The 15,246-nt window shown below is 43.8% G+C and overlaps 1 protein-coding gene across 1 annotated transcript in view; it reads right to left on the minus strand.

Moving 5' to 3' along the window:
- Positions 1–15,246, minus strand: part of OBSCN (obscurin, cytoskeletal calmodulin and titin-interacting RhoGEF) — a 188,537-nt gene that overhangs the window by 137,210 nt on the left and 36,081 nt on the right. The window contains exons 14-22 of the mRNA XM_072851566.1: positions 14,931–15,206; positions 8,545–8,820; positions 7,789–8,064; positions 6,324–6,599; positions 4,255–4,530; positions 3,153–3,428; positions 1,760–2,026; positions 991–1,260; positions 487–750 (exon numbers count right to left, since the gene is read on the minus strand). Coding sequence (XP_072707667.1) covers positions 487–750; positions 991–1,260; positions 1,760–2,026; positions 3,153–3,428; positions 4,255–4,530; positions 6,324–6,599; positions 7,789–8,064; positions 8,545–8,820; positions 14,931–15,206 — 2,457 coding nt within the window. The remainder of the gene's footprint in view (positions 1–486; positions 751–990; positions 1,261–1,759; positions 2,027–3,152; positions 3,429–4,254; positions 4,531–6,323; positions 6,600–7,788; positions 8,065–8,544; positions 8,821–14,930; positions 15,207–15,246) is intronic.

A 15,246-nucleotide genomic window follows, 5' to 3' on the forward strand; every position in this document is an offset into this window, starting at 1 on the left:
CACCATTAGCTGACTTGAAAGGGCAGCACCCTCAGATAGAAGATTTGCTTTTGTAGTATTTTTAACCCTGACTGAATATAAAGAGGCATTCTGAAAGAGGTGATTTGCAGAGAAGAATTAGGGCAATGAATGACTGAAGAGGGAATGGTTTGCTAAAAGCCATACAAAGGAAAAAACAGAGTGTACCAGAGAATGAGAAATTTCAGAGGAAGGAAAAGAATCAGCTAAGAAGCTTAATGGTCAACAGCATGACTGAAAGCTGGTGGGATGAGATGGAGGCAACAAGAATCAGTCACCTGTTCTCTGTTTACTGTCCTTGCTTCCACCTCCTCTCAGTCATTTGACTGGTGGCCAAGCCCATGGTTGTGTCCCTATGTCCCCATGGCAACTGGGGGTGGCAGTGGCCATTATGATAATGGAAGAGACCAGAATCCACCTCCAAACCCCGTCCAGGGTATTTATAGAACTGGAGATCATTCAACTTACTTTCCACATTGATCTTGGCTTGGGTCTTGTCATCAGGACTCTCACAGCAGTAGAAGCCCCTGTCTGCAAAGGAGATGTCCTTAACCACCAAGGTATGCTTTGTTCCCTCAGCTTTGATCTCTATTTTTTCACTGGGTTTCAATACGATGCTGTTCCTCATCCACTTCACCGCTGCAGGCTTGGTCAGCTCTACCTCCAAGGTCACTGTGTCCCTCTCTTCAACTGTTATAGGCTCCAGTTTCTTCTTGAATGAGATTGAGGCCTCTGCCAAAGGAGAAGAAATATTAGTAAAAATATAGAGGATCCAGAAAACAGGCTTTCAGAGAGAATTAAAATGGTGGCTCATGTATCTCCAGTCCCAACGCATTCTGGGCATCCGTATTTAATGATGCGAAAGCAGAATTTCCCTACTGCTAACATAATCAGTCAGAGGGAAGGCCACATAAAACAGCATAGGTCATAGCATCAGTGACAGCCTGTCAAAGGGACGTTATTGCCTCCTACCTCGGACTCTGAGATTGGCCGTGCTTTCTACACCCTCAGCATTGGCGGAGATTTCAGCTGCATCTTCCAGTTTCAGATCAGTGATGGTGAGGCTGTGGTTGGTGTCCTTCTGCGAGATCACATACTTCTTGCTGGCTTCAATCTTGACACCGTTCCTCAGCCAAGTGACCTCGGCATCACTGGGAGAGACGGTGCACTTGAACACAGCCTCTTTTCCTTCCTCAGAGACCACGCTGTTAAGACTGGTAACGAATTTAACCACTCTGGGAGCTGATGGATAGGAATAAAACATTTAGAAGCATATCTTTGAGATGTGGCATAAACACCTTCAAAAAGCCAAAAGCTTTGATGATTTTATCTGAAGCATCAATTTTTTTACATACAGTAAGTGATCACAATAATGCATCATTATGTTTCCCATGTCTGAGTAAGTTTCGTGTATAAAGATGCCAGAAGAGATAGGCAAACAAGAGGGGGGAAAAAATCCCATCTTAGGTTTGGGATACTTAATTCCAGCCTCAATATGCAATATGAAGGTCAATTTGCCCACATATTAAGAGACCTGAGCTCAACACGTCTCAAAATCATTATGTTCTTCACAAATAGAGGTTCCACGGACACTGAGAGAGGAAGTGGAGTTTTGTGTTTTGCTGTCAACACAGGAGACAGCACAAACACATGAACAAACTCAGCTTTGCAGAGTTGTAATGGCTGAGGACAAAACCCAAGGATCCCTCCACATTGTCACCACGCAGTTCTAGAGACATACGTTTGGGGGTGATGGTAATGCTGCTCTTGTCATCTCTGGACTCGCAGGAGTACTCTCCCTCATCCTCAGCCCGGATCCCTGTTATTGTCAGTGTTCGCTTGACCCCTTCCTCATGAATCTGGAAACGCTTGCTGGGCTTGATCTGAACTCCATTCTTGCGCCACACCACCTTCCCTTTGGCATGGCTCACGTCACAGGTCAAAGAGACGCTGCCTCCGATCTCAGCATTAACAGCTTCAAGTTTTTTGGCAAACTTCACAGGGATTTCTGAGATGCAGAAGAAGGACAAATGATGAGAAAGGAAAAGATAAGAAACCTGTTCTAAGAAACTGTTTCTGGCCAAATTCAAAGAAAAAACAAAACCAAAACCCCAACAGATTTGGGGATCAGGGTAGACAGAAACAAATCAGAAAGGTGGAAATTTAGGGAGATTCCTTTGACATGGAATTTGAATATCATTGTCGTTCTGTAAAGCAAGAACAGTGCCTTTAAACAGGACTGGGTTTTGCCTTCCTTTCTTTCTAATTTCATACCCAATGAGACCATGTGGTGTTTTTACATCAGAGCCTGATTTGACTGACTAAATGTAAAAATCCATATGGATGCACAAGCTCCAGCCACCTTTGTCTCTCCTGTCACTGGAGACACAGCCAATGGAGTCAGAGAAACCCAGGGTGTGATTTCTTTCATCCTGAAGGAGACATTTCAATAGGTCGGATGTATCATGACCTATTAGCAACCACTCCTCTGCAATGACTCCGAAGGGAGCTGAGGGGGTGGATCTCAGCTGCAGACATCTCCAGAGTGAGTGTCTGAAGAGCAAGGAGCAGGTCTTTGCTCTGGGACATCACCCCTCTCATCTCCATCTGTGGACCAGCTGTACTTCATCCTTCTTGTCAGTTTATAACCTTAGCCTTGACTAGGGAACAGCATCGCAGGTGCACCTTCCCAGAAACAGAGGAGGATACAAATTCAGGTCCTGTTTCCCCATGCGACTAACTCACAAATCTTCTCCTCACATAACATCCCTCTGTATCCTCATCAGCTTTGTCATGCTGGTGAGCAGAATGGGGAAGAGCTAAGGCTCTGCCACGTCCCAGCTACTGGGGTTAGGAGGAGACAGAAACAGATGACAGTGGGGAGCAGACACCAGGGAAAGCACCCATTGTAGGTCTCCTTGTTCCCCTGAGTGGCCAGCAAAGGACAAAAATTGGGTATTTGGAAGCAGGAGAACTTTGCTTGCCCATGGTGGGGCAGCCACAGCAGCTGCAACAGCAATTCAAGCCTTGAGGTTGGAACAGTTTTAGAGAGAGTTTGGACTTCACCTCCATCCTACCATGAGGGAAACAGAGTGTTGGGTTGGGACACCACCTGTGTGCTGCTCTCTGCTCACCTTTCACTTGTACTTTAAATTCCTGCTTGTCGCTCTTTGTCTGGCAAGTGTACACAGCAGTGTCTGTGCTCTCAGCCAGGTTCACTGTCAGGGTCCTGGATGCCCCCTCACTCTTGATCTCATATTTCTTGCTCGCCTTGATTTCTGTTCCATCCTTGAACCACTTTACTGCAGCAGTTTCAGGTGTTACTGAAGTAGCCAGTGTGATGCTTTCATGTTCTTGAACAATGAGAGGCTCTTTCTGGACAACTTTATTTTCAAATTTAGCCTCTGGTTCTAGAAAAGACATTAAAATAGGAAAACTAATAACTTAAATCTCAAATCCTTAACACAGCAATTTTCTATTACTCTCTCTTCATGACTCACAACACCACCTCATCCATAATCTGTAATAACCCAGAGAATATGGCTGAATATTTGTGGCTGGTGTAATCTTTTGCTGAGTGGGAAGAAAGAAAATTATCTGTCAGGCAACTCAGAGCTTCTGCTTAGAAGAGAAGCAAAGGAAAGGAAATGCAAATATACATTTTATCTGTGGCCCACAAAAAACTTGTTTCTTAGATAGAAGTAAAATGACATGTATAATTATTTCCTCTCCCATTTTTTGATTTTAGGTCCAATTAAGAAGAAATATTATTACGCTAAACATGAATTTATGGCCTATTTTCCTTTCTGCTTGCTCTATTCCCTTTCGCTTGGCTTCTTCTCTATCTTGTAGAATGCTTTGCCACAAAACTGGGCAGTTTTGGGGCACACACAGCAGCAGACCAGCTTTTCTTAGTCACCTTTCACCATAGCTCTATTTCTGCTTTTCAAAACTTCCCACTTCTACTTTCAGCTCCCCACCACTTAAAAAGGTTGAGCAATGAGGTGTGCAAAGGAGACACTAAGCAAAAAACTATATAGCATTTCCATAGCCAAAAAAAAAGTCTTCAACCAGATTTCCCACCTCCACACTTCTAGATTAAAAAGGTCAAATTAATGTGTGATGAGGTTCACTGATGTTGCTCCAGAGAAAATGATGGCTGCACCATGGCCACTGGGTAGGGAATATCCAGTTTTCCTCTAAGCCACACAGAGAACTGCTTAGGTGAGTCCTCACCAGTTGGTTCCAACTTGAAGGTGAGCTTCTGGCCTGCAGCCTCACAGATGTATTCTCCAGCATCTTTCTTCTCCAGCTGCTCTATAATCAGGCGCCGGGTTTTGCCCACAGTTTCTATTTTGAATTTTCTAGAGGAAATGAGCAGTCTTCCATCCTTGTACCACTTGACTTCAGTTGCATCCTGTGCTACTTCACAGCTGAGGGTGACACTTTCTGTCAGGACAGCTCTCACCTCCTTCTGGACCTTTTCCTGGTTTATAAATGCAGGTTTTGGCTCTGAATGCAGAAAAGGAAGAAAATATTGATTGAGGGATTAAAATGAAATCAGTCTTACAGATTTCTGTGCAGACGTTTGGAAAAGATTTAGGTTGTCACTTGCCAAAACCAATTGCCTTCACTGGGTAATATCTACCCTTCTGTGTGACCGAATCGCAATGTGGAAACTAGGGAAGCAAGAGCCTAGGAATGGAGAGGACCAAGAGGGTCCTTGACATCAATCCTACGGTTGCAAGCCACCATGCAAAAAACATTTACTTCAAATGTTCCCAAAGAACATCTTGTCCTGCATATCACCAAAAGCTCACAAATTCCTTTGACTTAAGACCTACAGTGAAACGTCAAGGTCACAAACATAGCACTATGGGCTTCTGAAACAGACTCTTCATGGCCTCTTCCACTGTCACAAGCATGACTTTCAAAGGGACAAAGGAAATATGATCTCCCTGTAGTGCTCAGGTAGGTCAGGATCATGGCTGGCAAGGCACCCAAGATTGTCACAATGTCAACACTCCCTTTAGCATCACATGCTTAAAGCTGTTTAGGGACTTTGTGAATCCTGTTCCAAAAGACCGATTGCTGGGAATCTTTCATGAAAAAGGGACATTTAACACCTCAAATCATAGAATCATTAAGGTTGGAAAAGACCTCTAGGATCATCTAGTCCAACCGTCAACCCAACACCTCCATGCCTACTAAACCATGTCCCGAAGTGCCACATCTACATGTTTTTTTAACTCCTCCAGGGATGGTGACTTCACCACCTCTCTGGGCAGCCTGTTCCAATGCTTGACAACCCTTTTGGTGAAGAAATATTTCCTAATATCCAATCTAAACCTGTCCTGATGCAACCTGAAGCCACTTCCTCTCATCCTATCGGTAGTTACTTGGGAGAAGATACTGACACCCACCTCTCTACATCCTCCTTTCAGGCAGTTGTAGAGAGTGATGAGGTCTCCCCTCAGCCTCCTTTTCTCCAGACTAAACAACCCCAGTTCCCTCAGCCGCTCCCCGTCAGCCTTGTGCTCCAGACCCTTCACCAGCTTCACTGCCCTTCTCTGGACACGCTCCAGCCCCTCAATGTCTCTCTTGCAGTGAGGGGCCCAAAACTGAACACAGTATTCAAGGTACGGCCTCACCAGTGCTGAGTACAGGGGCACGATCACTGCCCTAGTCCTGCTGGCCACACTATTCCTGATACAAGCCAGCATGCTGTTGGCTTTCTCGGCCACCTGGGCACACTGCCTTACTACTTCTGTCAGGTGCTCACTGGCACCTGACAGAAGTAGTAAGGCATCTCAGAAGGCTGAGAGCTCAAACACATAACAGCACAAATTCAGAAAAAGTGCTGAGTTTTCAACCCATCTCGATGAGTGCAGCTGCCGAAATTGCAAATTACAAAGCATACTTCAGCCTCTCAGTTATCAGACATAGGATTGTAAGTCTAACGTGAAATGGATTTTTTAATAGCTTTTCCTTTCAAGAGGTTCAGTGCACAAGAATCAACCTTTGGGATCCCAGAAATGGGAGAGATCTGAATAATATGTTGATTATTATTTCTATTATACTTATATCTGCAATTATTATATAGACAAAGAATGAGATAGGCCTTTGTGGTGTGCTGGAGCCAAATATTCCCATTTCTAGAACTCCAGGCAATCAGGTATAGAAAATCATGTGAACCCTACAGGGTGCAACAAAGCCCAGACTATTGCAACTGAGTCATTGTGTAATAGTTATCACAGGTACTACTTTATTATCCTCTGCTGTAATTCAGACAAGTTATGTCTCACCTGTGACGTCAAGCTTGAAGGTCAGTTTCTGGCCAGCAGCCTCGCAGGTGTACTCCCCAGCATCTTTCTTCTCCACCTGACCCACCACCAGACGACGTGATTTGCCCTCCGACTCCACCTTGAACTTCTTGCTCGAGGTGATCAGTTTCCCCTCCTTGTACCACTTCACATCCATCTTCTCCTGGGCCACCTCGCAGCTCAGAGTGGCATTTTCTGATAGTGCAGCTTTCACCTCCTTCTGCACCTTCTCCTTGTTTGTAAACACAACTTCTGGCTCTGAAAAGAGAGAGAATTTCAGAGTGTCTCCAAGATATGATGTTGTGTGATCCTCTCATCATGGCTTACAGGTAACACTGGAAACCAAGATTCTGACTTGACAATACACATCTAAAGCTATTAGAAGAACATGCAAACTGTTTTGTGGTGAGTTTTTGTGTGTTTTGGTTTTTTTAAAGAAGCTGTTTGTTGTTTTGTCACAAATCACATTAAGACTAGTATATTTATGGCAGCAATCTAGGAGATCATCTGGATCATTTATAAGAGCACTGTATGGCAGGCCCCAGTCAAGGTAAGATACATTTTCGTTGAGTGCAAACTAATGAATTCTTACTGGAACTGTCCCTGACAGTGTCACAGCCCCATATCGTTGATTCCTTTTGTTCCCAATAGCTGCATCTGCTGCCATTACTGTCCTATTGGCATTAGGTAACTTTCTCCAGTGCAAAGGGTGCTAAGACCAGGACTTACATGTTCAGGACTGTGTTACTACTTCCCATGCAACCTTGAGAAAAGCCCAGCCCATCTCACATTCTTACATCCAAATGGTGAAATCCGCTTGTTCTCCAGTAGACACATTAGTCAGCCCACTTGCAAGAGCATCAGCAGGCAGGGAGAGTTGGAAAGCTGAATCCATTCTCCTACTCTACAGCCCCAGTAGGGCGATGAATCTGAAATGAGTCTCCATGACACTTTCTTTGCCTAGTTGTCATTTACCTGATGCCTTAGAGACCTTAACATATATCAAGCCTTTCTGTCATATTCAACCCCCAGACTGAAATGAGCTCTTCCAAGAGAAAGAAAGAGTGCAGACATCAAGCTCTCCACCATGACCCTTCTCTGAAATGCACTGAGAATCAGCTGTGTTGCAGAATGTTCTGGTTGTGCCAACATGTGAGGATGGAGATGTTCAATCAGCACTTTCCTTTTCACGGCCCTGTTCCTACAGTGATGGGTAGCTCCAAAGATTTTGAAGGATGGAGCTCTCTGCTTAAGGATTTTATAAAGTTTTTATATCTTCTGTGTAAAAGAACTGTAATTCTTTGTCCCATTTCTCAATCAGAACTAGGCCATCTCAATGATGTTCTCCAAAAATTTGAAACATAACAGGAAAAACACCTATGAAATAATACTAATTTTTCTAAATATTCTAGAAATAGGAAGGATAGGAGAAAGAATCTTCTCTCACCTGTGACATCAAGCTTGAAGGTCAGTTTCTGGCCAGCAGCCTCGCAGGTGTACTCCCCAGCATCTTTCCTCTCCACCTGACCCACCACCAGACGACGCAATTTGCCCTCCGACTCCACCTTGAACTTCTTGCTCGAGGTGATCAGTTTCCCCTCCTTGTACCATTTCACATCCGTCTTCTCCTGGGCCACCTCGCAGCTCAGCGTGGCATTTTCTGATAGTGCAGCTTTCACCTCCTTCTGCACCTTCTCCTTGTTTGTAAACACAACTTCTGGCTCTGAAAAGAGAGAGAATTTCAGAGTGTCTCCAAGATATGATGTTGTGTGATCCTCTCATCATGGCTTACAGGTAACACTGGAAACCAAGCCTCTGCCTTGACAATACACATCTAAAACTACTGGCAGAACACTCAAACTGCCTTGCGGTGAGTTTTTGTGTTTCGTTTTGGGTTTTGAGTGCAGACATTGGGCAGACACCCTACCACTCTTCACCATGACCCCGCTCTCAAATCCACTGAGAATCCGCTGCATTGCAGAGTTCTTCTGGTTGCACCAAAATATGGGGATGGAGATGTGCAATCAGTACTTTCCTTTTCACGGCCCTGCTCCTACGGAGATGGGTAGCTCCCGAAGTTTTTCACGGATGGAGCTCCCTGTCTTAAAGATTTTATACTGTTTTACATAGAAGACATATTATAATATTAATTTTTCTAAATATTCTAGAAATAGGAAGGACGGGAAGAAGAATCTTCTCTCACCTGTGACGTCAAGCTTGAAGGTCAGTTTCTGGCCAGCAGCCTCGCAGGTGTACTCCCCAGCATCTTTCTTCTCCACCTGACCCACCACCAGACGACGCAATTTGCCCTCCGACTCCACCTTGAACTTCTTGCTCGAGGTGATCAGTTTCCCCTCCTTGTACCACTTCACATCTGTCTTCTCCTGGGCCACCTCGCAGCTCAGCGTGGCATTTTCTGATAGTGCAGCTTTCACCTCTTTCTTCACTTTTTCCTTGTTGATAAATGCATCTTCTGCTTCTGGAATTAAGGGTACAGGGGCAGATTTAGAAAATTAATCTTTCACACACACGCCCCCTTCCCAAATGCACACATCAGTCTTTGGATTGTGGTGCCAGAGGTGGATTTTCCTGTTCACATTCTGCCTACACTGTCAACTGAATGTTAACTTTTGAATTACATCAAGTGCTGGTGAAGGACTCCTTTACTGGTAGTGCATAACAGCTTAGAATGCCCCAAAGTTGCTTTCATTTCCACCACTATCATTCTCCAAAATCTGCAGAAAAGAAATTCACATATCCCTATGTCCGGCAGCACACCACTACAGTGGATACAGTCTGTAAGAAGTCTGTTTGCTGTAAGAGGACAAGCATTAAATTGTCCAAACAACCCCAGAGCTGCAATTTGCTTTGCCAGTAAAAGCAAAGCCAGTCTTGGGAAACAAACTTTGTGAGCCTATTCTGTGTCTATATCTTTATTTCCCAAATGTTCCAAAGATGCGTCGTTCCAGAACGATGTTTCTCTAACGAATTAAAATTAGCCAGCCCCCATGGTATTTTCTTAGCACTGCACCATGCCAGGATCAAAAAACAATCTAATATATGAACTCCTCAATTTTCTTTAAATTCATCAAGATCCAACTGAAGCATGTGAAGGTTAAATCCTGTTCTTGCTAATGTCATGGTGAAGAGACCTGGTTTCCTCAGCTACTGCTTCTGAGACCAGTTGTAGTATTTCCTTTTAGTTGACAGAGGCCATAATAAAAAGGTTTCCTCCATAATAAAGAGACGCTTTACTTAAGGAAGGAGCATTCACAAGGGAAGGCTTGTGCTCAGAAGGTTTTCTGTGTCCTTTAATTTCTCCTGCAATTATTGAATTCTCATTTTGCTATCAGTACATCTCCACCAGATTCCCAGGGAAATTCCCCAATGATCTGCAGCCTGCCCTGGGCTTGGGCTACAGAAATCCACTGCATTCTTAGTTTTCAAAGGAGGAAGACAGATCTAATAGTTTGAACACAACCACATGAGTAAAACAGCAGAATTTAAATACTGGCTCCATCACTGCCTGCTGAGATGGACTTTGCCAAGCCATGTAACTTTTCTCTCCTTCAATTTTTTCACGATGTAAAACAGAGATGCAGCAAATTGACTCACCCATGACATCGATCTTGAAGGTCAGTTTCTGGCCAGCAGCCTCGCAGGTGTACTCCCCAGCATCTTTCTTCTCCACCTGACCCACCACCAGACGACGCGATTTGCCCTCCGACTCCACCTTGAACTTCTTGCTCGAGGTGATCAGTTTCCCCTCCTTGTACCATTTCACATCGGTCTTCTCCTGGGCCACCTCGCAGCTTAGTGTGGTGTTCTCCTTCAGCACTGCCTTCACCTCCTTTTGCACTTTGTCTTTGTGTTCAAACACATCATCTGCAAAATTGGAAAAAAAGGAAAAATCTAGAAAAAAGCCCATGAAAATTAAAGCTTTGCCTCCAAGATCATATGGTACTGGGTTTTCAAGGGGAGACCACCTGGTAGATTACAGTTCAAATAAAGCAGACAGAAAATTAAAAAGGCTAATAGAGTTAAACAAATGCTTGAGGAAGCACTGGCAGGAACAGCTTGCTTCCAGGCAGCACAGTTTCTGGCTGCTGCTCGTTTTGGCAGCAAGAACTGCCATGCCTGATCTTTAGGCTTACACCAGCTTTCCTGCACACACTGTACAGTCACTGCCTGCAGGCCAAGCAGGATGGGCTCTCTTGGGGAAGCAGGGCACGTTCTCTTCACTCGCAGAAAAGACTGGGCTGCATATTCACAGTAAACAGGACATACTCCAGGCAGGATCCTTCATTTGCCAGCACTGTCCCCACATTTGGGTTCAAGTAATTTTCAGGAAAAAAATGATAAAGGTTATGAAATAGATGCATAACAACTGGAGTACCTTCACAAAGATTTACATGTTGTTGTGTCCTTATGGAACAGCATCACTTCCCAGATATATTCTACAGAACATGCGCTACTAATAGTACAAAATCACAGTCATATAATAATTTAGGTTAGGAGTGATGTCTGGAGGTCATCCAGTCTCACTTTCCCATTCAACAGCAGATAAAATTACATTGAGTTACTCAGGGCCATGTCCCACTGAATTCTGAATATCTCCAATGATGGAGATCCCACAACCTCAAGGCTCCTGTTCCAGAGCTTGACCACTCTCATGATGCAAGTTTTTTCCTAATATCTTTTCAGAACCTCCCATGTTCCAACTTGTATACTTTGCCTCTTCTCCTATCACCATGCGTCTTTGAGAGGAACGTGGAGCTGTGGACTCTATACCCTCCTATTAGATAATTGCAGGCTGCAATAAAAGCTCCCTTTTGCCTTCTCTTCTCCAGTCTGAACAAATATAACATGTGCTCCAGCCCCCTAATCATCTTGGTTGCCTCTGCTGGAGCTGTGCCAGTAGCATCTTGGATTTCCAGATGTAATAGCTGTCAAATTCTCCAATCAGGCAGACATTGAATTAAAAAGAGTAATTTGATTTTAGGCTTGGTTTTGGTAAATTCCAAGAACATCATTTTAGAAGCTGGGCATGGGAAATAACCTTGGATATAGGGATCGTAAGATGATCTAAAGTAAATAGAAGAATTAACAAAAATATCTCTGTAACACACTTATTTGGAACTAGCAAACTTGTATGAATTATGAGAACTGATTAAGGAAGGAAAGATGAACAATTTGTTCAAGACTCAATGTGGGACCTGGTATATTCACACTAAAGTGTTCAGAATCTACATCTTACCCAGTGGACAAACAGGAAGGAAAAGATCAGCAAGGCCAGCTAAAAAAATATGCAAGTGCCCTTTAAAATCCTTTAAAAGGCAAAGCACAAATAAGTAATGAAAAAGAGGACAATTCTGCTGGAAAGCTGTGTCTCTGGGGTCAGGAACTATAGTAATAAAGCAAGATTTGCCAAAAGTCAGGCTGGATCCCAGCTCGTGAAGGAGGTTAATACACCTAGCAAGGGATACTCTACCACCAGAAATATATGTAAACAAGGGAAGAAGCAGGGCCATGATGCAAAGAGTGTGGGTTTCATGTTTCAGAGCTCTTTGTATTACACTTCTGAAGAAAACAAGCCAATGCTCCTAGAAAGTGTTCTCCTATGGGCTAATTTGTTCATTTTAGCTCTTACCCTCACTCTAGGTAGATGTTTTGCCCTTCAATACAAAGCAATGGAGGTTACACAAGGAGGCTGAGTGAAGGACTCCTAAGCTCACATGTTACGTTCCATCCTAGGCAACTCTCTTCAGTGAGAGCTTTCCGTTGTTTTAATTTCCCTCAGGGGAATGGTACTTCTTACACAAAGTCTAGTTGGTATTTCTGCTCAGTTGTATCTTTAATCAACAGCAAGGTGAAAAAAAAGGTGATCTAGGGTTAAAGCACAGAGGGTCAGAAGATCCATTTTCCAGTTCTGGTTCTACAGCGTACTTCCTCAGCAGTCTTGAATGAGAACCCAAATGGGTCCCATCATTTCTGCCTTTAAAGTGACCAGTAAATTTCTCAGTGGCAAGAGGGAGCCTATTCTTCTCTGTTCTCCTTTCTTGTATTTACCCATTTTCAAAATCTGAGTAATGGCCTCTCTTGGCAGCAATGCTCTTGGGCAACACTCATCTATATTGTGCAGACAAGATGCCTGTCCCCCTTTCCATGGTACCCAAGTACTTCAAAGCCTGTGATATGAAAAACACTTCCATGAGGTAGGACACTCTTCTTATCCCTATTTATGGAGCGGATGTGAGATGCAGAGAAGGTTGGTGATAGTGAGGTCCCCCCCACATCAACCTGCAGAGGACAGTGCTATTTCCCAAAAAAGTGAACCCACAGTGTCCAAGACATAGGATTTTCTCTCATGAATATGACTGCTTCTCAGAAGCCCTAAAAGCAAGCCAATCTTTGGATTTTCATCCAAAAGTCTCATGCAACCCTCCATTATTGTTGTCAACAGCTTTCTTCGCTGAGACAGACCTTTGGGCTAAGTTGCAAGCACAAACAACTGCTGAGAGCACTTCAGAGCCTTGTTGCATCCGCAAAGGATAAAGATCTCCTGGTCCCAGATGAGAAGATCCTTCCACAAGAAGCTAAGAAGAGCTCTTCCTTCAAACAGCGTGGTAAGATCTTTTGTTAATTTCTGCCTTTTGCAGTCATTTATAATCTGCTACAATTTTTCCAACAGCTTCTGCTATCAAAGGCATTCATTGTTTGAAATAAAATAACGATCTCAGTCTTACCCTGTACTATTCCTACAACCTGCATAGAGCTATAGAAAAAAGTCACATAACTGAGCCACGGAATAAGTATTACCATAGGTTTTCTGGCACAAAGGAGAGTTGCCAAACACAAAGCAGAACGAGGCAGATTTGTTTCCAATTTCCTTGCAGAGTCACTCCCCAGCAACGTATACCACAGAACGCAGACACGGCAGAGCAAGCAGAATGAAACGCAATAAGCTTGTGTGCTGGTTTTGGCTGGGATAGAGTTAATTTTCTTCATAGTAGCTAGTATGGGGCTCCTCTTTATCTAGTGAGGATGTATCAAGCTGTAGCCCTATATGTAGTATCGAATTTACTGTTTCTGCTGGAAACAGCATTGATAACCCAGGGATGTTTTAGTTACTGCTGAGCAGTGCTTACACACAGTCAAGGCCTTTTCTGCTCCTCACCCCACCCCACCAGCGAGTAGGCTGGGGGTGCACAAGAAGATGGGAGGGGACACAGCTGGGACAGCTGACCCCAACTGACCAAAGGGACATCCCACACCACATGAGGTCATGCTCAGCAATAAAACTACAGGGAAAGCTGGCTGGGGGGCCACTGCTCAGGGACTGGCTGGGCATCAGTTGGTTGGTGGTGAGCAATTATTTTCATTTACATCACTTGTCTTTCTTGTGTTTTATTTCTCTCTCTTTGTTATTTTCCTTTTCATTACAGTTGGTTGTTGTTAGTAGTAGTAGTAGTAGTAGTAGTAGTATTTTATTTCAATTATTAAACTGTTCTTATCTCAACCCATGAGTTTTCTCACTTTTACCCTTCCAATTCTCTCCCCCATCCCACCAGGGGGAAGCGAGCGAGCGGCTGTTTGGTGCTTAGTTGCCGGCTGGGGTTAAACCACAACAATTTGTACCTCAGCAAGACCCACAACTGGCAGTCACATGAATCTCAATGCTCTAATATGCTTTTACTCAGGCCACACTGGGAGCAGGCCAGCCATAAACCACCTCCAGCGTGGAAGATACATAGCTGGGTCCAAAATAAAAAGCTCAGAGGTGTGACTGGTGCACCAGGCTGCATAGAGGCACATATTTCTAAATAGCCATGGTAAGATTCTAGCCTTGGGTGAATCCACTGAAAGAAAAAAAGGGCAAATCTTTGCACCAAATCCAATTGTATAGTCCCACATCACTTCCTGGCATGTGCTGTTAATTGCATGCATCTTTAAGGTTTTCTTCTGGTCCACACTCAGAAAAGAAACACCTACATCAAATTTAGGTATTCTTTCCTCATAACCTTTTCAAGCAAGACAGAAGCAAGGAAGATGAGAAAAGAAGTACTTAGTAATAATTTTCACAAAAATAATTAGCAGCAAGGACAGAAATGTATGCATTGATGATTCACCAGCATACACAAACTACTGGATAACAATCTGAATTCACCCTTGAAATCGTATGTGTTGTGCAGTTCCTCATAAAGTCATACTGGCAAATTCTCTCATCAAAATCATGTCTTGTACAGATGTGGCAGAAAAACTCTGTCCCAGCAGAGGTGGAAACTACAGATTCTTAGAGTGGAACTACAGACTCCTAAAGAGTGGAAGGACTGATGTATGCTTGTCTTGTTCTTACATCCTTTTTTTTTAATAACCATTCCTGGTCAAAATCAGGGAGAGAATACTAGCCTAAGTGGACTTTTCGCTTTCTGACAGCATCCAAAGACATGCCCTTAATACTGACGTTTAGGAATAAACACTTAAATTCTGATGCAGAAGTATATAGATCAAGGCTGGAAATAAATTTATGTCACTAGGAAACTTTCTTTATAGCTACAGCAAAAAAAATGTAAACAGATAATCCCTCACCTGTGACGTCAAGCTTGAAGGTCAGTTTCTGGCCAGCAGCCTCGCAGGTGTACTCCCCAGCATCTTTCTTCTCCACCTGACCCACCACCAGACGACGCAATTTGCCCTCCGACTCCACCTTGAACTTCTTGCTCGAGGTGATCAGTTTCCCCTCCTTGTACCATTTCACATCCGTCTTCTCCTGGGCCACCTCGCAGCTCAGCGTGGCATTTTCTGATAGTGCAGCTTTCACCTCTTTCTTCACTTTGTCCTTGTTGATAAATGCATCCTCTGCTTCTGTAGGGTGGGAGAAGCAACTTAAAAATCACACGTATGT

The sequence above is a fragment of the Ciconia boyciana genome, chromosome 2 (assembly GCF_034638445.1).
Source record: "Ciconia boyciana chromosome 2, ASM3463844v1, whole genome shotgun sequence".
NCBI classification, from domain to species: Eukaryota; Metazoa; Chordata; class Aves; order Ciconiiformes; family Ciconiidae; genus Ciconia; species Ciconia boyciana.